The sequence below is a fragment of the Ischnura elegans genome, chromosome 10, assembly GCF_921293095.1.
Source record: "Ischnura elegans chromosome 10, ioIscEleg1.1, whole genome shotgun sequence".
NCBI lineage: Eukaryota > Metazoa > Arthropoda > Insecta > Odonata > Coenagrionidae > Ischnura > Ischnura elegans.
Genome location: NC_060255.1, coordinates 15865740 through 15889348, shown reverse-complemented (window position 1 = coordinate 15889348; position 23609 = coordinate 15865740). Strand labels below are relative to the sequence as shown.

The 23609-nt window shown below is 39.9% G+C and overlaps 1 protein-coding gene across 3 annotated transcripts in view; it reads left to right on the top strand.

The window, feature by feature from the left end:
* LOC124166624 overlaps positions 1-23609 on the top strand; it is a 425295-nt gene that overhangs the window by 163546 nt on the left and 238140 nt on the right. For 2 of the 3 annotated variants that reach the window (XM_046544236.1, XM_046544235.1), the window contains exon 1: positions 16273-17370. In XM_046544236.1, coding sequence (XP_046400192.1) covers positions 16944-17370 — 427 coding nt within the window. In that variant the 5' untranslated portion in view covers positions 16273-16943. Of the gene's footprint in view, positions 1-16272; positions 17371-23609 lie in introns of those variants that run through there. The other variant, XM_046544237.1, reaches the window with a different exon arrangement.

Below are 23609 nucleotides of genomic sequence, written 5' to 3'. Positions count from 1 at the left end.
ATATTTTCAGTACTGACAGATAAGATAAATGAAGAGAAATATTTTGCCTAACGGTTAGGCCTGGTAATAGGGTAGTTTCCTTCATCAAAGAAAACGAAAGGCATTGATTACGATTCGTTACCCATCATTAGTGTATTCATAATATACAAGTTATTTGGTTTAAGAATTCCCAGTTTAGACGAATGGCAATGGTCAATTTTAACCGTCTGGGAATGTTGCAAAGTCATCTATTCCCTGTAGGGTTAATTTTTCCTTACGTTTTGGTTCCTCTTAGTGGTAGGAATCCACATAAATCAACCTTTTTTTCGAGTCAAGTCTCTAAAAGATATGATTTAGATTTCAGAAGCATCCTGTGGGGAGGAAAAAAATTAACTTCGAATGCTGAATGGTGGAATGTGTTATGATCTAATTTGTATTTTTAAAAAATTATTCTATAATAGTTCGTCTGCGCATACATGTGCATTAAATGCATCAATCAAAATATGATGCAAAATATGCATGGGAGGAAGATCATATTTTTCAAGTACATATTTGGTTGCCTTTTCTTTTCATTGCTACTGCCTTCTTCTCTCTGTTGATTGGCATTTATGAGTAGTTTAGTGCTTGTATGCATATTAATACCGGTTACATTTTTTATTCCTGTCGTTTTTTTTAATGTGTACGGATCGTTTTATTCACGAAAGCATTTTTTCAAACATTCTTCGGGAATCATGTTCTGAATACGATGTGGGAGTTTATATCAATGCAGGAATGCATCGTTAATTTTTTTATGATTTTTGAGCAAAACATGCACGTAACTTTTTCATTGCCTTGTCATCCGTCGTCGTACGCTGGCCCATTAAGGTCCTGCACGAAGGTCGGCCCCATGGCGGAGGAACGTGAAAGGAAAATGTGTACAAGCTGTTGGGAGAGCGTAACCTCATTAGCAACAACAATGGCAGCGTGTTTGAGTTCGGAGCTTTATTTCTTCTCCGGAATTATTCCTCTTACTCTCCCAAATTCCTCACCCTCCAACTTACCCGTCTCTATTTCCACCATTTTTATCGTGTTATCATTGTTTCATTCATTGAAAATAATGCAATCTTCTGCTGATTTTAATGTCACTATCGTAAAATTTATTCCTTCTCCATTCGTCTCCAAGGTTTGGGGGACTTTTCAACCCTGAATCGATTTTACTGAAAATACACATAAAATGCATAATTACATACGTTTTTTCGAGGGTAGGTCAACATTGAAAAATCAATGAGTGTTTATTTCCGCTTTACCGGAAATAAACACTCATTGATTTTTCAATTTTCAAACACTTATTGATTGATGCACGTATGGTTTATTGCCTGTTAAAAGATTTTGGGTTTCATGCACACGGTCAACATGTGCATGCAGAGTTAACACGATTTTCTATTTAGAATTGACAAAATAACAATGCAGGTAGGATTTGGTATTGAACTTTGCTGACATAGGATACGATTTGTAAAAAGGGGTACGGAAATGCCTAAAATGTTCCGCTACCAATTAATCGCCGAAATATATAAAACTCTCTAGTTATCTGAAGTTTTCACGTCTTTTGTCTGCGTTCATGCCTGTCTGACTTTTAGGAATAAAATTTGGAACTATTTATGCTTTTCAGGAATCAGAAACGATTTGGACCCGATTAACATGGCGTTGCACAGATGTTAAACGAATTATACCGGGGGCCGATGCAAACTCAGTCTGCACGAGAGGTATAGGTTAGGTACTTGAGAAATTGAGAATTGATATCTATCAGGGCGACATGGAGAACATCATATTAGAATCCGACTATATTTCCGACAAAAGCGATAATTATTTTGCCGAATGGTTAGGTATGGAAACTCGTTTTCACTCGAACAATAAAGGATTTTATAATTGCCAGACGGAGATTCGAAAGAGTATTTACTTCTTAAATGCTAACAGCTGGTTTCCTAAGGCTCCTTGCACAAACACCGATTTTGGATGTCGGGTAAAAGACCGGCCAATATTTTATCGGTGGAACGTTGCATGCGCATACGCCGGATTTTAAAAAACGACCACTCGCTTAGTTGTCATGATCCATAGGGGCAATAGCCGGCTGCAAGCCGACTTTTATCGGTGCCCGAGCTTGGTCGGTCAGTATGCAAGCTCCTATGCCCTCCTATTGTTCATTGATGGAAAGTGGGCGGCTGATATTTACCGGCCGTCCAAAATCGGCGTGTGTGCAAGGATTCTAACACATGCCTTTTGAGGCAGCTTGCGGAGTAGTCTGTATTTGTAATTGTAGATTTGAAGTGTAATTCAGGCGAATTATCGTATTCTGAAATGAGACTCATAACCCTAAGGACGTCATTCCCTCACTCATAGCCCTGACGACGATTTCCAAATCGTATATCTACATCTACATATTACCCTGCGAGCCACCACTAGGGTGTTTGGCAGGGGATGATCAATCACCAGCATGCAATTGGATTCCCACATACACGCCACACGGTCCAAAAAACGTTACGCATACTTAGAAATTATACTACCACATGCTGTTAGAAATGATAATAAAATTCGGAAACATCCATTTAAGTATGGATAAGTTAGTAGGCTACACTACAAGTCATCTAATCTATTTGTGAGTTCTAACGCTGCCGTAATAATCTCTTATTGATCGTGGAAAAAAGGCATTCTGAATCTGTCTGTTCTACAGTCTATCTCTCTTATCTTATTTACATTATCTGATCTACCGTAGTATGTCTAAGGTATTGTTAACTTCGTCAGAGAACACACTGCTCTTGAATTTATCTAAAACGTTTAGTTTATTTTACATCAAAGTAGACTAAACCTTAATAAATACATCATACAAAAAATAAAATACATCAAAACGCCGGCAGTAATGCAGGTCCTACGCGTTGGATAACCCTAGAACTCTGCACGCTATCTATTCGCCAGGGAAGAATCAAATTTTCTTCGATTAAGGACTTAAATTAGGTAGAACTTCGGAGCATTCCCTTTTCATTTTCAAGAGGCTGGTGTTATAACATCCCCCGTCACACGGTTATTGAGGCGGCTTGCGGGGTAGTGCGTAGAGGTAAATGTAGATCTGAAATGAATGGGTGAAAAGCCTAGGGGTACAAGCAGGGGCGGATCTATGGGGGGGATGAAGAGGTATAGCCTTGGGTATCCAATTTACACTAGATAGAACGGCAAGTTTTTCCGACCCCCACTACTGCTGAAATTTTTAACCCCACTTTGCCCCCCGTTGTCCCTATCCTGGATCCGCCACTGGGTACAAGTGATTCCTTTTTTCTATACAGAGTTAGGTACGGAAATTAGGCATAGATAACAAACGAGATTGATTAGATATTTGGTAGTGCATTTGATTTTCCACTTGATGTCAGCACAGAGCAGAGACTCACTCGCATCACTTGGCAACCATGTTTTGTTGTATTCATTCTAACAATTAACTTTGCTTAACACTGTTGAGAAAAAAATCACTTGTACCCCTTGGCTTCTCATCTCCTGAAATATGATTCGGGGGAATTATCGTATCCCGAAATGTTTGGTATTCCATCCCCCTGATTCATTGCCCGATCCGTGCCTTTGTTTTAACATCCCCAGCCCACAAAATCCCCCCACCCCTCCATCCTTCCCATCAACCCCCACGCATCCGCTCTGCGCAGCCTATGCAGTCGCTCTATAATGGGGAAGGGGTCGGCCGGCCCTGCAGGAGGGGTTGGGTTTTGCAGAGAGAGAAAACCTTTGGCGGGGGTGAGGGGGCTTGGCGTGCGGGGGCGTGAGTGACGTCTTGGGGGTGCGGCAAGCGCGGAGCCGCAGTCCCCCGCTTCCAGCCCTCCAGACTGGAGCATTCCAGCCGCTCTTCGTTTCTCCAGCCCCTTCTCCTCTTCATACCGTCCCACTTGCCAACAGTCACTGAACGCCTATCCCCTTTAAAAATTTCGTCCGACTTTAATCTTCGCGCGAACCTTCTAAGATTCCGCTCTCGCTGCTGCTGTTTCGGTTTTGATTATCTGAGAGCAGGAATGCATCTGCGCGCGTCGATGTGCCGCAGTTTCCTTCGCTCTGTTGGGAAGGTAGATTTTTTTCGATGAATACGGGTGATTTTTGGGGTGTCTGCACGAGGACGATCGTCTGCCTTAAGAGGACGTATGGCTTTTTTTAAACTCAAACTTTCATCATGAAATATTCAGGGTACATAAAGAAAACCCGTGTCAGTTTTTACCTCTATCAGAAATCTAAAAATTTTTCTTTAATAGTACCCTTTTCCCAAATGAAATATTCTCCTAATTTTAAAGTAACAGTAAAATTTACCATGATAAAAAGCAATCGTCCTTTCAATGTTTCTCTCCTTTATCTGTTCATCATCAGGGCCATAGTTCGGAAGTTTGAAACGGAATTGATTTAAATTGAAAACTAGAATAAGAAAAAAATCAGTTTTTAGTGAAAAGTGGTGAAGAAATCTTACTTATTATATAGAATTTAATACTTGAGATACTGACAAATGACGGCAAATGGTCACTTTTTTGCACACTGATTTTTTATTATGATTTCACAAAGATAAGTAAGGAATACGTAGCGAAACGAACTTATAGCATCTGGCTGGGCGGATGTGTCATGTCATTTTTATATCGAAAAGGCAACCATAGTTATACCATCAATACAACTATTACGTTTTCATCTCTTTTGTTTTATAATGGTAATGTCATTTAAATATTACTTTGGACGTTAATTTTTGATTATACTTAATATTATGAAAAGGTGATGACAAAATAACATAATTAGTTGATATTACCGCTTTCGATGAAAAGTGATATCAATATGAAATCACCTTGCAAAGTAATTTTAGCTGGACGAACTAACTGTTCGGTTAATATTTTCCATTTCATCTAGCCAAAAAAGGTTTCAGAATTTGATTATAAAATTATTCCATCTCTTTCGGATTCAAGTGATGAGTATCCTAATATTAGTTAATCTAAGTGAATATTAAATTTCACTCTGTTGATAAAAGGGTTATAATGTTCGACGCGTAAAATATAATACCATTGATAGATTTTTGCGAATAAATGTTTTCAAATCCATCCCTCAAATCCAAATCATGCTTCTCTCACTTTTGATACGGTTCTGATGATCCGTAAGCAAGAATGGATTTGCGGATCATCGCGTTGATGCACCGCAGTGTTGGATGAGGAGTTTGGTTCATTTTTTCAATAATTACTGAGAGTGTCTTGGAATTTGATACCTTCATTCATTTTGGGGAAAATGTAAAAGTACATTTCTAGATTGAGCTTCACGAACTTTATGAATTTAACGTCTATAATAAACATTAATGAAAGGATAAGCTGAATAGCTGTTTCATAAGTTATCTCGTTTGAATTTTTCTCGTGGAAACTAAATTTCTCGTAGCAATGGCAGTTTAAGGAGGAGGCGACCGACAGCTGAGGTCATTTTCGCCATGAGGTATGGGTATGGAGGGAAGGGTGGAGAGAAACCCGGCGTCGGCATTAGCCTGCTCTTAACGAAATGCGCCAAGGGGACTACGGCTTAACGTCCCATCCGACGGACGGAGTGTTGCGCTTGAAGTGTCCTCCGCAGAACATTCAAGCAGAGATCGGGCAATCTCTGATGATTCACTACCGGGATTTGAACCCAAGCCCGCTGGGTGGAAAGCCAACACTCTAGCCACCACACCAACCCGTCTATTCAGGAATTTTTGGAAAGACTTGATTCTGGTTCATTGGTGTCCCTGACAAAAAAAATTACTCCTTGTCACGGGATGTTTCATGAATCCAAATTACTTTATTTACCTGACGGGGCAGGCGGTATTAGCATTGAGATAATCTTCTCGCCGAGAGCAGTGTTTCTTTTACCCCGACTCCTGGCTCACTGCCTTTGGCGCTAATGTTGTCCCTTCCTATCTCGGGAAGCGGAAAAATTTCGTCCGTGGCTTTGGACTGGGCGAACGTTAAACAGAATAGAGGTGCAGTAGACGGGAAAGTTGAGTAATGCGCGATTTTGTGACACATTGCTCCCGATGGAGCGGCGCTTAAAAAGAGAGGAGAGACAGCACGGTAAACAGGACCGTGTGATGAATGGTTTTATTACTTTTGTTGAAGCAGTAACCTTAGTTATTGCCTTGTAAATTGCCTTCAAAAGGAGCCATTTTGTACTCCCCCTTTCAGGATTAAAATGTTCAGCTTCACATTTATCTTAAAAAATGACGGTGCGATTGTATTATTTTGGCCCAAGGGATATTCTCTGATAAAGCTTTCAATATATTTATCAAAGTATTCTACCGATTAAGATTGGTTTGCATGGAGTGCTTAAGAAGAATTCCGGGAACTTCCCCTTCCATCATGCATTTCCCTCTTCAATGAACAATAAGACCTACTCCCATTCATTCTATCTAAAAATCCTATTATTTTCCTTCCTCTCCCTCGTTTACCTAACATTCTACCCTGAAACACTGTTTTCAATATCCCATCCCCGCTAAGTACTCGATCCATCCAAACCTTCTGTCTCCTCCGTATCTCATCTAAAAGCTGCCTCTCCTCACCCACCATGTCCAGCACTTCGTCGTTACTTCTCCTCTCCGTCCAAGTCACTTTCAACTGTTCTAACTACGTGTATAGGTACAGAAATTCATAGGTAACTTTTCTCTTGGGCACGCTTATATATTTTTCATTTAATTATTTAAAAAGCGTGATAAGGTGTTATTGTTGCATATAGTACAGTCGTAATCAAGTTTCGGCTTAGCCTTTCACGAGGTCACACATACTAGTTTCATATATTTTGTTTTCCATTTTCTATTTTCCATAACATATATTCGGGAAATAAGATTTGTTCATTTTTTCGCTGTTAAGTTGAAAATTTAATGATAAAAAGTCAGAATGGGTCGTCTACATATTCCACTTACTTTGCCATTTCATCCGGCTCCAGTTGTATTTATCCCGAAAATGAGAAAATTTGTGTAATTAGTGTGCAGATATATAATGCGTGTGTGTGGATGAAGTCGCTTGTGTAGTATAAGTCGGATAAAAAACACCGCACTTCCCTAAAAGATTGATTCACGTGAAATATTTGGGATACCATAACTGGGTTCAATAATTGTACTTTTCCATAAAATTGGGCAATTTTCACTGAGTTTCACCGATTTCATAAAGTAAATTTTTTTTAACTGCCCTTCGTGTCACAAAGCAAAAGCCACTGAGTTAGTTGTTTGAATATTACCCCCTTATCAAATCCATCTGAGAGATTCCTAAACACTATTAACACAACAAGTCATAATTATGCTGACGTTATAATTAGTATCCCTCATTCAGAATTCTCACCCGCAAAGATACAACGTACGAACTCAAATAATTATGTTTGCTTCGTTATTTCACGAGGTAGCTTTCAATGCTCGGCAATACACGACATCGCATATCGCAATTATGTGCACGATTGCTTACATTTCAATAAACCTTTCCAACGAGAACTTTCACCTCAAAGTTAAATACTTAGACGTTGATTAACATTTTGTTTTTGCAGGCTCAGGCGATTAAATATTTCATCATTAATGATAATAACTGCTCAAAAATACAGTAAATATGATCGAAAAAAGTATGCCAATATTACAATTTTTGTCGAAATTACATTGGTGAGGGCATTCAGAATTCTCACCCAGAATGATCAAAGGTAGTAACGAGAAAAATTCTGTTTGCTTAGTTGTTTCACGAAGTAAATTTCAATGCCCGGCAATAGTCTGCAGCGCATAACGGACCCCCAAATAGATTCTTCGAAGTGCGAGGGGGTCCTGTGTGAAGAAACTACCCCTCTATACCCTGAACATGTGAGGTTCAAACGCAAACGCACGCAAGGCCTAATCCGGGGTGCACTCTACCCTCACCTATCCAAGCTAACCTTCGGGATGAAGTACTGATTGTGAGTCATGTGTTGATGCTGCAATTTGGCAGTGTTAAAAGTTTTATTAAGTGCAATATTCCTTGATTTTAATCAGTCCTAAAATTCGCTACTTTTTTAACTGATAACTTCAGGCTTTACTTTGTAAAACGTCTCCATATTGTAAATAAAGAAATAAAACTTTGTAAGGTTCACTACTATTTTAATATGGGCACGACCCGGGTTTCGTAACGTGGTTACATCTTCATTACGAAACCCGTGTCGTGCCCATATTAAAATAATAGTGAACCTTTCAAAGTTTTATTTCTTTCTTTCCATTATTTCATTAATTTTGACTTCATCGTCTAGGGGGAGGAAGAAAACATTTGTCCAGAAATTCTTCTCGGACTCTACAACAGGTTAATTCAGTACTATTGACCTAAATACAATCTTGGTAATTATCATATATTATATTATCAGTCCAATATCTAAGTTTATCTAATATTGGTCAATACGACAAAATTAATGTGGTGCAGAGCCCATTAACTTTTACTTCATGCTTAAGAAACCATTTGTTCAGGAATTATTCTCGGGCTTTACACCAATTTAATTCAGTCCTATTGACCTAAATACAATAATATTGATAATTATCTAACATTATCAATTTTATATCTAAGTTTATCTGATATTGTTCCATACGACTGAATTAACCTGATGTAGAGCCCGAGAAGACTCACTGAATATTATTCACCAGGAAAAAATAAAAATTGTTTTACGCATTTGTTCCATATCTCATTCTCGTTCACAAAAATTATGCCTTTACGCTCTCTGATGTGCATTAACCCGTCAAAGTAGGATTCTTCTCATCTTCCCGCCTAACTGCATCTTCCCTCTAAGCATTCCGTCCGTGGACCATGGATGCGTGCCAAGTTAGCGAGCGTGGGCGGTCGAACTTCTTGGGACTCCTCGCCTCGTTTCTCTCCGATGCTCTTTGACTCCAAGGGCGAGAAAATATTGTGCCAGCGGGAGGTGCCCGACGTTTTATTTCTTCAATTTTTGTCGTGGAAAACCTTCTAAGCTTTCAGCATTTTGGCCCTTTGCCTCGCATTGTGCGTATATTCATTCTTTCCCTCAAGTTTTCGAACGGCCGTTGTGGACTCGAGTGGGAAGACTTTAGGGTGGAAACGGGGGAGTGGAATTTTGGGAGAATAAAATAGAAGAGAGCTCTGTCAGCCGTAATTTTTGCTCATTTCGTTTTGTTTTCGTTCTCTTGTTGACTCATCATGTTTAATATTTGTTTTTCCCTTTGTCTTGTTAGAGAATCTTAGGTCGACGTATTTCATAATTTACCAAAGAAATATTGTCTTTTTATGCTCGACTGAGTGTGTTCTTCATTTTGGGGTGGTTGGTAGTGATTTCATTACGCAGGTCAGGTCTGTTTCTATGGAATTATAAATGAAATGCTTTTTTATTACGAATAACGTTGAAACCTATGAGATATCTTGCAACATCGATGGTAAATTATTCATGGTGCCTAATTATATTCTCCTTTCATCTCTGAGGACGTAATTATATTCTAATACAGCTATCCTTCTATGATGACCCTTTTTGTATTATCTTTTCCAATTCGGTTATTAGCTTTTTTGTGAATTTTGGCATCAGTTAAGTAATTTCGACAAATACTGTTATATTGGCATAGTTTTTCTGTTATCTTCACTGCATGTTTGAGCATTTATTATGATTTATGACGAAATAATTACGCGTTTGTGCCTGTAAAATAAGCATTTTATTCAATATCCAAGAATTGAAGATTCAAGGTGAAATTTCTCTTTCGAAATATTTCCTGAATTATAAAAAATCGTGCACATAATTGCGATATTCGTCGTCGTCTATTGCCGGGCATCGAAAATTTATTTCGTGAATATACAAAGCAAACTGAATGCTTTGAGTTAGTACTCTGGATCTTTGTGGGTGAGAATTCTGAATGAGGGATAGACATTTTAACGTAAATAATTACTATTACTTGCGGTGTTAATAGTGTTGGGAAATCTCTTAGATAGTTTGATTTTCAGAGTAAGGCTATCATTTGTCCCTGCCTGATTCGATACAATTTATAAAAGCGTTAGACATTGTGGATTATGTTGTTAAAATATGGCCAAACCACGGTAATAAATTGTAAGTGCTCATAATAAGAATAATGCTCGTTATTCAAGAATATGTGGCAAGATGATGGGGAACTCGCTGGTAGGTTTATCCATGAAAAATTAAAAGTAATCGTTGATGTCCACTTCTATTAAAATTTAAATGAAAATTATACACGATAACCTTTTATTTAGGAAAAAATGCATTATATTTTTAAAAAGGTCATTATAACGGTCCAATTTTTCTAAAAACATTTCATATGTATGAATCCATGGAAAAAATTTTTATAAAAAGATATTAATATTTAAATATTTAACATGTTATCGTAGGCGTCCAATGTTACTTAAGAAGTAAATGAAAGTGACATCTTCGAATTTATTTTATTAATACGTAGAATTATATATCCATTGCTCCTCCACGTATTACTGGATGTGAATCTATTACCGGTACATAATATTTCGAAGATAGGGTGTTAAATATTGTTTCTTATGTGCGAAAAATTCACTGAGAAAAAAAATCATTCGCCTTGACCGGGATTCGAACCCGGATCCCCCCAAGTCTCTTTCGCCCCCCCTGCAAACCCCCCCCCCCCCCCCGGTCTCACTCTGTACCTTAACTGGCTAAAGCACTCGGCTGGAAATCGGGGGGTCCGGGTTTGAATCCCGATCAAGGCGAATGTTTTTTTTCTCTGTGGATTTTTCGCAGTTTGTGCATCGCGGGTGACTCCGTATAGATATCACCGAGGCCAGTCCCGGTGTACTTAAAATCGTTTCTAGTGTCGACTTCTTCCCACCGTTTCATTTTCTTACTTTTCCTGCGTCAATAGTGGAAATCGATCTTTCTCAGCAGGCCCACCCTATCCCTCCTCTCATCACAAATCCCTCCACCCTCTCCCCCATCGCCTCCCATACCTCCCCCTAGCAACCCTTCCGTTGAGGGCATTCCCGCTTGAACCTTGTCAGCGGGAGGTGGCGATTTTATTTTGGTTTCCCTACCAAGTATCCCCTCCCAAACACTTCGCGGGTGGGACGCGTGTTCTCTCAATGGAACGGGACGTTCACTTTTACGCCGAAGGCGGGCAAGAACCGAGTCGTTGACCTAGGTTAAGACACGCGTCGCTCCGTCGTCGTTGGCGGAGGTCATTTTTGCGGCCCGGAATAAATTTATGGGCGTGCTGCTTGCTAATGCTTCGCCATTCACTCTCTCGCCTCTTCCTGACGGGCGGAGAAATTGGTGGTCCTGACCTTGTACGAAAACTCCATGGGAGTCAAGCTCTGCTTATGTACTGTAGTCTTTTTGAAAGCTTATGTCGTTGAGCGGTGGATTATTTTGGTTCTAATAGAGTCTAATATTTACATGAGGGTTGCAAATAGAGCCCTGCAAAGTTCCTCATAGAAGAAAGTGTCAATAACTTCTCAGGTTTGAGAGTTCAACGAGGAAACTCGCTAAAAAATTATTGATTGACATGTTCTAACTTTGAAATTTACAGGCAAGCAACTGAAAAGTATTTAATTCTCCTACTTGCTTTGATGTACATTTTGATGAATTTGATGTACAGCCAAATTCTGGAAGGTGCTAGTTCTATACTTCCTGCAAATTTTGATATAATAGGAAAACTTTTGAATGATCTGAAAGTCGGTATAAAGAAAACACACTACTGATTGAGAGAAAAGGATAAGTCCCCATAATTTCAACCTCCTTGCTCCCAAAATTAGCATTTAATGTGACCGGTGTTCGAACCCCGATCTTCTTGTTGCTGGACCAGAAAATCGGTTAGAAGGGTCATGATATAATGGTGAAACTGGTATCATATCTGACCGAAAATTGGGATATCCTAGCTCGAATCAAAATCATGTCAAGTGAGTTTTCTTAACAAATTCTGCCTTTGTCATACATTTCCGGGGTTCACACAATTTCACATCTTATTTATTTGGGGTCATTCATTCATCCATCGAAAGCTTTGCCTAAAAACTATTTTAGCTGCTGCTAAGTTGACCTTAAGCAGCATATCTCACAAGGCGCAACTACATCTTCAAGTATTTTCGTCCAGAGTAATTGCTGTTGTCCTAAAACCTACAACCACACGCGTTTTTAGTATCTGAATGTGGATAAAGTCCAAAAAAAAAGAGTTTTCATAATACTTTTCTATTTTCATCATCAATTTTGTCAATATTTGTTATGTTCAAACGGGAAAGAAGAACTCTAGTATAATTATCTCAGGCTCTTGGTATTCGTCATTTGAATGTCTCAATTTTACGGTATTTCTAAAGATTTCTCAACAAATTATGCGGATGAAATTCCAAGTAAATTTTAACGAAAAGAGGTAAAGGTTTCTTGGATGAATATCTACTATTTATACTACTTTTTTTAATAGAGCTACCCGGGTTTCAATGAGTAATTGTCCTTATCAGGCTTAAATTATTAGCTATCTATTATTTAGCTAGTAATTAACACCTGATAATCATGTGTATTCAATGAAACCCGGGTTGCTTTATTAGAAAAAAGTGGTATTCATAATAGATATCCATACATGAACCCAAACAATGGAATACCTACCTCAAGAGTTAAACATGAGTAATTGATTTTTGAATTAAGGTTTTTTCATCCGCTTCGGCAGTGAAATCTTTTGATCTCTATTCAATGAAATTTATAATATTATGTGTAGTGCCTGAGAGGTAAGCTATACCCCGCGTCGAATCCGTGACTAAGTGTGTGATATAAGTTTATATTTAGGGTTTGCGAGATTTGCACTGGTGTGAACGATTTCATTTCCACCTGCAAAAGCGACTTTTATGCTTTTTTTCTCCAATCGAAGCCGTTCGCTATTTATCTGTTTGGGTGCCGCTAGCGAGACACCTCGCGCCCTTTGTGCGAGGCCAGACGTTCGTAGAGCTTCACCGCCGCTGCTGCGGGAAGAAATCTGCTCTGTGGGTCTTCGCTTCTTCGGCGGCCCCTTCTCGCGGTCTGAACGATGAGTAACGCGATCTATTCCCTCTCGTCTGCCGGCGCATGATTTGTGCAAAAAAACATCCGGAAGGATATTCGGGGAGATTTTCAGCGACTGGAAGGAGGGATTACGATGGAAGACTGATGAATGAATGAGCCTTTTCCGTGGTTGTGGAAAAGGGGAAGTTGTAGATTAAAGGAAGACGTGAATGTTAGGATAATGAGACGTTGGATTAGTTGATGGAATGATTATCTGTGCGCTATAGAGTGTTAAGTAATGACTTCCTTTTGAATATGTTGGTAAAAGTGAGAAAAAAGTGCGATAAACCTTGTAAATTAGCACATTCGACCAATGATAGTTGACAGAGCCAAATAATTAAGTATTTTACGAACGAAATTGAATGATTATCACCTCAGCTTTCTAAATAATAATGATTGAGTTGAAAGATCAAGTGCATCCTCATGTATTTACACATATTTATGTGCGTTCCTTAAATATGCTCTTCACTTCATTCCACATTTTCAACACAAATTGTGATAAAACCATATTTTCAATAAAGCATAAATTAGAAAATCTTTCATAATCCAAAATTTTCTATTACGGTTATTACGAAAAGACAATTTGTTCTCTATTTTCTCGGTGTTAATTCGACGACCGGTTTCGTCCAATAGCGGAAATAATCAGATTTATTTGTTCTTATTGGAACCATGATGGTTTAATCTATTTTAGATTATGTTGAAAATGTGGAATAAAGGAATAATATCTTAATTTATAGTAACTTTTTCAACATCATTATTATACCATGCCTCTGTTGCGGTATCTCTGGGTTTCTTGAGAGTACGAAACTTATTTTCTGGGGGATTAAACCTGACCATTAGGAGTACATATTTTTTGAGATTAAAACTTAATCTCTCTCTATGAAATATCGAAAAGTTCTGAGTGCTTAAAAAGGCTTAGTTCTTTCCAATTAATGCAAATTAAATGGTTGAGTCATTGCCTGCCATGTGTATTTTTTAAAAACTTCATTCGTGTACTTTTCGATATGTTATGTGTTTTTACTAGTTTATTTCATGTTAGCGTAGTTTTATAAGTTTTTCTCCCTATGTTGTCTCAACGTCCGATTACATGGTTGGTAAAAAGCGAGGAGTTCACGTTTCGTATGCAGTGTAAGAAACCTCTCCTCCTGAGGAATGTGTTGCTGTCGAGAGCTGTTTCATGGCAGAAAAATATTTTCATTGAACACTTATATTTAATTATGAAAAAAATTAAATGGCGAATGAAAGAGAAATAATCCCTATCTGGTGAATGATATGCCTCAGAAATGTTTGCTTGTTGTGTAAATTTTATTCCTTATTTCGAAAAATTCGTCATCGTAGTGTTCACAAAGGCAATAAAACCTCTGAATGGCGCTGGAGCTTTGAGAAACTTTTAGAGTCGTCCTCAAAAACAGGAGTGGTATGTTTCTATTCTACTGATTTTATTTCCTCCCATTTTTATTACTCTAAAATTTCAAAGTACCTACTCAGACCGTTTTTACAGCGCGATATACAATGGTGATATTTTCTACATTTTTAGTTACGAAAGAGTGTGAATCACCAATGCTGTGGATTGCTAATGTGAGATGGAATGTGTTAATTATTAAAGCGAAATGCTTACTCCTTTTATTAAAGGGGTGACTCTATGGCTGTAGCCAATGATCCTTGCTTTTTGTAACCCTTCTTAAGCACAGTGGCGTAACTATGGGGCGGGGGGAAGGGTGAGGGGATGTATCCCCTCCCTAAAGCCTCAGAGAAATCAAAAACATTTTTAAAAATCTTGCCTAGATTTGATATACAATAACTGCATCTGCTCATAGCTAAATTTTAAGGACCAAAATTGTGTAAAAATCATTTTAAAGCATGTTATTTTTCAATACATTTTCTGAACACCCCGTTTCCTCGGGGGGGTTATTCCCCACTAACCCTGTTCATCCCCCCAAAGCATACTCCTATTTACGCCACTGCTTGAGGTGTATGTTATTTTTATACTTTTGTTGTTCTTGTGCTCTTTGTAATGCTCTCTGTATTCTTGTTTTAAGAGGGGAACTTGCCATCAAAATGGCTATCTCCCCTCTTAAAGACAAAAAAATTCGGAAAGTGTTTGATTGAAAAACCAAAAAATGAGGTGTTTGAAAAATTTGTTATACTTTTATCTATTTTGTGTAATTTTCTACGGTGAAGGGTGTTGGGTGACCGAAGTAGAGCGAGAATGAGAGTAGGGATCTTGGATGGAATGAATAAAAAATATCTTAATCGTAGTTGAAAGGGAGTGTTCGGGTTGGGGAGGTGACAGGCCGGGCTAACTAGCAAAAAGTGTCATGTAATCCTACCATTGCGTTATGTTTCAAATTTAAATTTCATGCAGTGGTCCACTTCGGTCATTAATTTTGTCCCAAACCTCAAAATCTTTATTTCTCCCAATCTGGCTCATATTTGGCATAGTTCGAAATTTCCACTGCTTTCTGTAGTTCATATTGATTTTTATCCGGCTACCTAAACTTTAATACCCTGTGGAGCAAAGGAGTCAATTTAAATTGTTTCCTATATATTTCATCGTTTCTGTATTGGTATAGCTTTCTATAAAAAAACACTATTTCATTGAAGGTGTAGTATAACTTACATGTTATCATTACTGTGCAACATTTATTATCTTCGATGTGCTGGCCACCTTAATAGCCAAATTGTTTACCTTCAAAAAGTTAACCTGTTTTTAGATTCCTGCTCGTCATTTTAACGTAAATTAGAATTATTCCGCGTAATTCTTCTGAGGCTGCTGTTGAAAAAAGGGAGTTAGCTAAATGTTGAGGAGACTTACTTAGTTAATCGCCAGTAAAAATAATTGGCGTAAAAAATACCTTCCTATGCCTTCCGAACTCTTTAATTAGGAGAGAAAGCGTGTTGATTTTAAGCGTGGAAAGCCTTGACTCGCAGAAATGAAGAGTAATGATGCATCTTTTGTGTACTCTGGCGCATTTAGCTCATATCTTAACGCCTACGAAGTCAAAATCGTGTCCCTGGATACTGTTTGCCATTTTCAGACCTTGTTACGTAACCTTGGATAGGGCGGCCGAGGGGGGCGGGACCCCCACCCCGTTATTCGCGTTTTTTTCCTGCCCAAAATCCCACTAACACACCCCTCCAACTCCACCCCTCATCTTTCCCCTCCGCGCCGCCTCGCCTATCGCAGCGCGAGCTACCGGCATTTCTCCAAAGCTCCCTCACTGCCTCCCCGGCCCTCTCCAGGAGCACACCGCTCTGGGAAGACTGAGATAGATCGAGGGGTAGCGGCGAGGCGCGGTTTGGCGCGGAGCGGCGCGGGGTCTTCCGCCAGAGAAGGTTTCTCCCGGCCCCGAACGACGTCTCGTGTGCTAATCCGGTCATTTCAACCCGGGGACCCTCTCTCGTCTGGGCCCTCGATCGGGTACAACCGGCTTAAAGAGGGGACCGACCGTGCTTGTCAACAAGGAGGTCCGCTTCGTACCGAATTGCATACATTCGCTCGCGGAGAAAGACTGTAGCATCGTTTTCTACTGCGTGACAGTTCGCGAATGTTCGTCGAACTCAGTCAGGTGCCTTCAGGTTTTCCCACCCGGCTTTAAGACGAGACAGATCGTGTTTGTCAAACAAGAGATCCGCTTCGGACATAGTTGCGGTACGTTCGTCGGCGTAGAAAGACTGTGGCATTGTTTGGCTCCGGAGACGTGACAGTCGGGACAGTTCGCAAATGTTCTTCAAGCTTAGTTAAGCACCTTCAGGTTTGTACCTCTTTCTACCCCATCTTCGGCACTCTGTCGCAAGTCTCCAGGAGGCGGTTGAGGAATAGAGGTGACTGGGAGTAGGGAGGTTTTGGCCGGGTATTGTTGCGACTGCGATAAAAGTCATCGCCCCTCGCCGGCGTCCGGCAACCGGTACAGAGTGTGGGCCCTCGGGCCGGGCCGAAGATGCAGTGGCGCCGGCGTCGTAGGGTCACTTACGTCATAGGCTCCGCTCACCACGCGCTCTTGCTCAGACAGTACCGGCTTTGTTCGTCCGCAGGTGAGCGGAACGGGGAGGAGGCCGAGGAGGACGAGTGCTGTGACGAGGGCGGGGGCGACTGCCCCGGGCGGTGCACCGCTTCAGCAGCCCTGGGGGGCAGGGAGCGGGCCCGGGGGGGCGGGTCAGATGGGGCCGCCTCCCCGCAGCAGAATGGGGCCCCGCGGCCGGCGGCGTCAAATGCCACCAACCACCAGCACCACCACGCCCCCTACAAGGGCGGGGCGCGCGCGGGGGGCCGCGGCAGCTTCAGCGGCCGCAGGGGCGGAGGGCCGGTGACGGACGGCGTGAAAAAGCCTCCGGCCGGGGGTAGCGGAGTGTACACATTCAACGAAGGTGAGTACCCACCCAATCATTCTTATCTCTTATAGTGGGTAGAGACAGTATTATTCCATCATCTCTTTGTGCAGATAGTTACAGATATCAACTTTATGCAGAACGTTTTTTTGCTGATTCCGTATTAATGTTCCCTATTTTTTCAAACAGTTTTGTTATAATTTCATTGAGCATTGCATTTCCCAGATTTAAATAGCATGGTGTAATATGGTCATTCGCAAGATCATTCCAATTATCATTCGAATGAAAAAAACCGTGTGAAATGGCCGTAATCATAAGTTGAAAGTTGCCTTCGTAACCCTCAACTGCCGACCAATCACCATTGGCGCTCTAATCGCCTATCTTCGATTTGTACCGAATAATTGAACACGAAGCCTGACGGCACTAAGGATTTTGGTCGGCATTAATTTTCGTGAAATTTTCATAATCTTTTAGATCGATAGATATGCTTTAAGAATTATCGTCTTGATCAATTTTTCAACGCTCAGAAAAACCTACAGCGATAATTCGCCCTCAAAAATGTGTGATAGCGATAATATTTATATACTATTCTAAATGCGACTTTGGCATTCAGAAATGTCATTTTGACATATATCATTTAGTTTTCAAAATGTGGTAGTATACTTAGCTTATGCGCGTCAATGGTCACCCTTGCATTTCCGCAAGGAAAGTGACTAAATAGAGCTAATAATTTAATGTCCTATTATATTTATTTCTGGTGTATAAATATAAAAAATTGAAAACTTCTGAGGCTGTTGACGTCTAGCTGTCAATTTGACTCTTCCTCTCGGTTGATGCCGCAAAATTGAGTATTGTGTACCATTCATGCTGTCATAGATATGCATTGCTACTATTCTCCCTTAATAAAGAAAGAAAAAAAGATTAATTGGAGAACTCGACTAAATATCAAAATGGTTTGAGACTTTTTGTGAAAAGGTAAATTTTAAAATTGAATTTGAGTAACTGAAGAACAGTCTGAATGTTTTTTTCTTACTGATGACTATTTACTTAATCGAATGTAGCTTTTGACTCGCAGAAAGCGTAACGGAGGACCCATGAATGCCAAAAAATGGGGTTTTTGTAATATAATCTTCAGAAGATTTTCGCTCCCATCTCACATGGGCTGTCAATCGTGACTGAGAATATTTGCTGACCTTTGCTATCAAATGTCATCAACTTTTCCTAGTAAGCAAGCTTTCACAGCAGTCCTCTAGAACCCTTCTTTCAGCAGTGAGCTGATACATCATTATTCCATCATCTCTTTGAGAAGATAAATACAGATATCAGCTTGATGTGAAGCGTTTTTTGCCGATTCCATATCAATATTCCTATTTTTAAAACAGTTATTTTTCGTTACCTAGAATTGAAATTGTCTTGCCAATTTAAGAATAACGGAACGGTTGCTTTCAATTTCGTGTCAGTTGAATATGACTCTCATTTGTCTGTAGCTATGAAATTTAGATCACATGGTCGCCTAAATAAACACTCAATTAGCAGCTAGTATTTGTCGCTACTACAGCTCCAAGTAGGGAAAAGAACTTAACCAGTCTACGGAAATCGAATTTGGAAAGCAAGGAATATGAATAGTGAGAAAATGTGTTATTTTAATTGATTAGTAGCATTGCGAACCAACTTCCACTGTTCATTGCCACTTGCAGATTTCGTATTGAATGTGCTCGAAAGTCCCTTAACTCGGTGAAAGCGACGAGTGAAAGAGATTCTTGCTTCTGGGCACCATTCAGCTCTCGAATCCCCCTTTTTCAGAACGGGTTTATTCTCGACTGCGCCCTTCATTAGAACCTGCAGCGAGCGCGTGGCCAGTCCTCACGACTGGAGACCACGTACTAATTATACCGCCTACCCTGCGAGTCTCCAGTTGTTGGGAGGCCACGGGCGAGATTTGCCTCTAAACTCGTATCTTTGGAGATATACTACCTGTGTATTTGGTAGGGGGCATTGTAACCTAGTGGGTAGAGAATTTGGCTGCTTATCTAGAGGTTGAAATCCTAGGTGAAGGCTTCGGACACCCCAAAACAAAATGTTCGAAGTGCGAGGGGAGGGAACTGGCCCTCTTATCCTGAATTTTGAATTTCACGCTCTTGTGGCCTAGAACAGGGTGAGCTCTACCCTCACCTAATCAAATAAACCTTCAGGTTTTATCATTAAATGATTGAGCGATTTATTTATTGGATAAGAATAATTGATGTTTCATGATGTGGTTTTCGTGGATATCTATCGATGGTTAGCCATTGTCGGTGTGGAGAAATGATCTTCGATTGCGCGTTGCCATTCATCATCGATTTTATTTGATGGTCATTGCTGTTAACTGTGATAATATAACGCCAGCGCTCTTCAATATTTGTCGAAAATTACTTGTAAAAGATGGACAATGAGGCTATGTGACAGTTGGTTGTCAAGGATGACAGTGGATTAAGTACTTACATTTGAAGTTCCTCAATAGCTATATTTTCATAACCAGTTATTAAAATGTCTCTACTTTTACGTTATTTAGGATAATATGGTCCATGATATTTACAAAAATGAAGAATTCTGATGGCATCCCCTACTTGGTGGAATGTACTCGTGCACTTCCATTAAGTCCGCAGTTGTACGCAAATCGCCATATTATCGAACATATCAAGCATATCAAACTACGCAAATCGCCATATTATCAAATATAGTGATTGGTGATGATGATTACACTTGATATTGAGGCAGGCCATCGCGTCGAATTAATTGACATCGATTTTCGTAGAATCCGAATCAATCGGAAATGCATGAATGTTTAAAAAGGGATGGTCCATATTCAGGGGTAAAATTTTGAAAAACAGGGTACAATAGAGAGGGTTTTAAACTAATTATAACACTTTTCAAAATTGAAAAAACTTAATTTTTTAAAAGAAATCTTCCGTAAATTCATGATTTTTCAGTATTTTATTTTTTATTGTGATTAGGCAAAATAATGTTGTATTTTTTAATATCGGACGGGGGTCTGGACGCCTCGCACCCCTTTGCTACTTTAAATTGGAACGCTAATGCCGTCTAACGATCTTTCTTCCCGCGGCTCGCACCGCGTCAGATGCGACGGCGCGCCGGCGACGCTGTGGGCGAAGGAGGCTGCCGCCGCGTCTCGTGACGAAACACCCCGCGGTGCATTGTGGGCTGTGGTTTGGGACGGTTCCCAAGCGCGTCCCCACGTGGTGTGTGAAGTGGCGGGAGAAGGAGCAGGAGAAGAAGTCTTTGGCATTTGGCAGCGGCGCGGCAATGGGATGTGGTTCGGGTGCGGGAAGGGAACGGCTCTGTATTTCTGGACTCTCATTGTATGAATAGGCTTCTCCTTTAAGGAGCCGACCGGAGGAGGACTCGACGCTGCCAAAAGTAGGTAGCGAGCACATTTCCGACGCCGTCTCCATTATATCGACGAGTTTTTCTCTAGCCCATTGTATCCGCGTAGGTGGGCTCGACCGCCGAAAAATGGCGAGTCTGAAACTTGATTCACACGATCGTGTTACCGTATTCACACTTCGGATGACAATTTAATTTTGCACTATAGTCCTCAAAAAAGAATTTAAATGATGTTCTCTCGGATTTCACAACAGGTAAATGAGTTTTGTTACTTATTGACCAAGTGCCTTTGGGAAATTTGATAATATTGCTGACCAAAAATAATATAATGATAAAATTCGCCTAGTGAGTATGAAATTATGCAAATAGATAGAATAGTGCTTGCGGAAAATAATAGTTTTGACCTTGAGCGCACCCATGTCCGATTTTATTCCGACATTTTAAAATAAATTAAAAAGTATCATTAGAACATCATCATAAATTATAGTACATAGCATTTCAATGAGGTAAGTTCTTCGATAGCGCTTAAAATTTCTATATAGAGTAAACCCGCAAATAACTCTGTTGTCTTTTTATATTATAGCCTTGCGTGAAAGCATCAGTCATAATTTATTTCCAAGGACTACCCTCAAACAAGGACTGCCTGAAATTTACACGTGACTTAGAATCAGCGGTTGTCGGAACTTTTTTTTCCAAAACCTAGATATCTCTAGGACACTAGAGTCGCTAAAAATACTTGGCTTCAAGGAATGCAACGGCTGACGGCTCAGTTCTAAAGAATTACTCTTATCCTGGGAGGATGACATTAAATTTAATACCCTGCTACTATCTGTTATAGGTGCATGCTCTACCAAGAAAGATATTCAGTACCTTTCATTAAATAGTTCAATCGCTATTGTTTACGATTCGATGAACGCAACGGATGACGGCACACTTAGAAAGAACTCATCTTTTTCAGGGAATTTGATATTAAATTTACTGCTACTTTTCATTATGGGTGCATGGAATAACAAGAAAGAAATTCAGTACCTGGCATTAGATAGTTCAATCGCTTCGGTTTAGTTATGAAACCGATACGGAAAATCAAAAGCAAATGAGTCACCAAAAAATAACTCATACTTCTTTAAATCTTTTTCAGTTCACTTAACAGTTTTTTCTCTCATTCTTAAATATTTATTGGTGCATTTTTCGTGATTTTTGTACCATCTTCTAACATTCTCCATTGTCCACCTCACCCGTTTTTTCCAACTCTTGATTGTGAAACTCAAAATACTTTCCCGAGTTCACATTTCCGCACCGCACTACTTTGCAATCCATAAGAAATAATATCTGCAATATATCTTTTTGTCTCCTTTACTCACAGTAGCCATCAGAGAATAAAGCTTTCCTGTTTTAGGACTCGTTCGCTCTCTGGTCCACCTGCGGTAAGAACAGTCAATATTTGCTTCCTTGCGCGTCAAGTTATGAAAATCCTGCTGGAAAACGGGATTGGCAGGTTGACAGATCTTTTCAAAACCTACTTGTTCTCATTCACTTTTTTCTCCTCTTTGAGAGAATTTTTTTCCATCGGTATTTACATAAATGCATAGAGATCAATGTAGACCATCAATGTGAGGACCTGTTTGGAATGTTTTTAGCAACAAAATACGAGTTTATTCTTTAAACTTGGTGCATAGAGGTTTTATAGTTTGGCTTTTATCCAATTGCATTGTAAACATAATACTCTTGTTGTTACGATTTGCATTATGCCTAATTCTTAAGGTCAATTGTAAAAGGTAATTTACAAAAAATGTTTGAACACCTTTATAAAAATCTAAGGAGGAAAAGCAAGGGCAGGGTTCACAATTATTTATTGATACGATTGGTTTTGATGCAATGATGGCGATGATGATTTCGATGAAATCGCTTGATGGTGATACCTTGTATCTTAACCGGTCGTATCAATAAATAACTATTGAACCTGCTGTTGCCTTTCGTTTCTGCAACTTAGTTATAAGATATTTCTTGCAAAGCACCTGTATTTTCCTGCAGGATAATGCATAGTTTCAAGGGCTTGTCACCGAGTATTTTTCTTTTCAGTTTCTGTCAATAGCCTTTGAGGATTTAAGCTCAAAGTATAATATTTACATCTAATTTGCCGAAAATGTTTGTTTCATTTGGCTGCGCAGCATCTCTAACAGTAGGTTCCTTCAGAAAAACGTTCTGCTGTGCACTTGAATATTTCGTTTCTTTCATTTTTAGATATTTAATTTATTAAAAGCCGTTGAAGGACCTGTCATGTTGGATTTTCACAGATGCGTGAAATCACATTTGGACCGTGTTGCTTAACGATTTTGAAGCTGTTTTTCATTTTCAACGCTTAGCCTGGCTCGTTCCTTTGTGTCTGCGATGTATGGCTGAAGTTAGTCCGTCAAGTCAGCTGACAATTTTCTCCTCTGGCTCAAGCATCCTGTCATGGCGGCCCGGGTCCATTTTGGTTCACGCATTCCACGCGGCTGGCCATGTCCGGAGTTGTGTGTTTAGCGGAACACGATCTGCCGCGCTTTTGAAAGCGGCTAATGGATGCGGTCGAGCGTATGTGTCTTGCATCTCAGCCTTCCTCCTCAAAAACGTTTAGGCTCTCCAACCCCTACACTTTGTTATTGCCTGCGTGATGTGCGGTGCTTTTTGGGGAGGCCGAGCTCGAAACTCCTTGCGGTAGGTCGCTTTTTCTTTCATTAGTCCCTTAAGTTGCTCGCACTGGACTTGAGATTTTTTTTCTGCTCGGAAAACGTGTTTTTATTTTCATTCAGATAAAGCTAAAAATATTCCGCTATAGGTCGAGGCCTTTTATGCGCAGTTGGGGGCTTTGTGTGTCGTCACGAAGTCGAGAGGTCGAAGCATGCCAGCGAAAA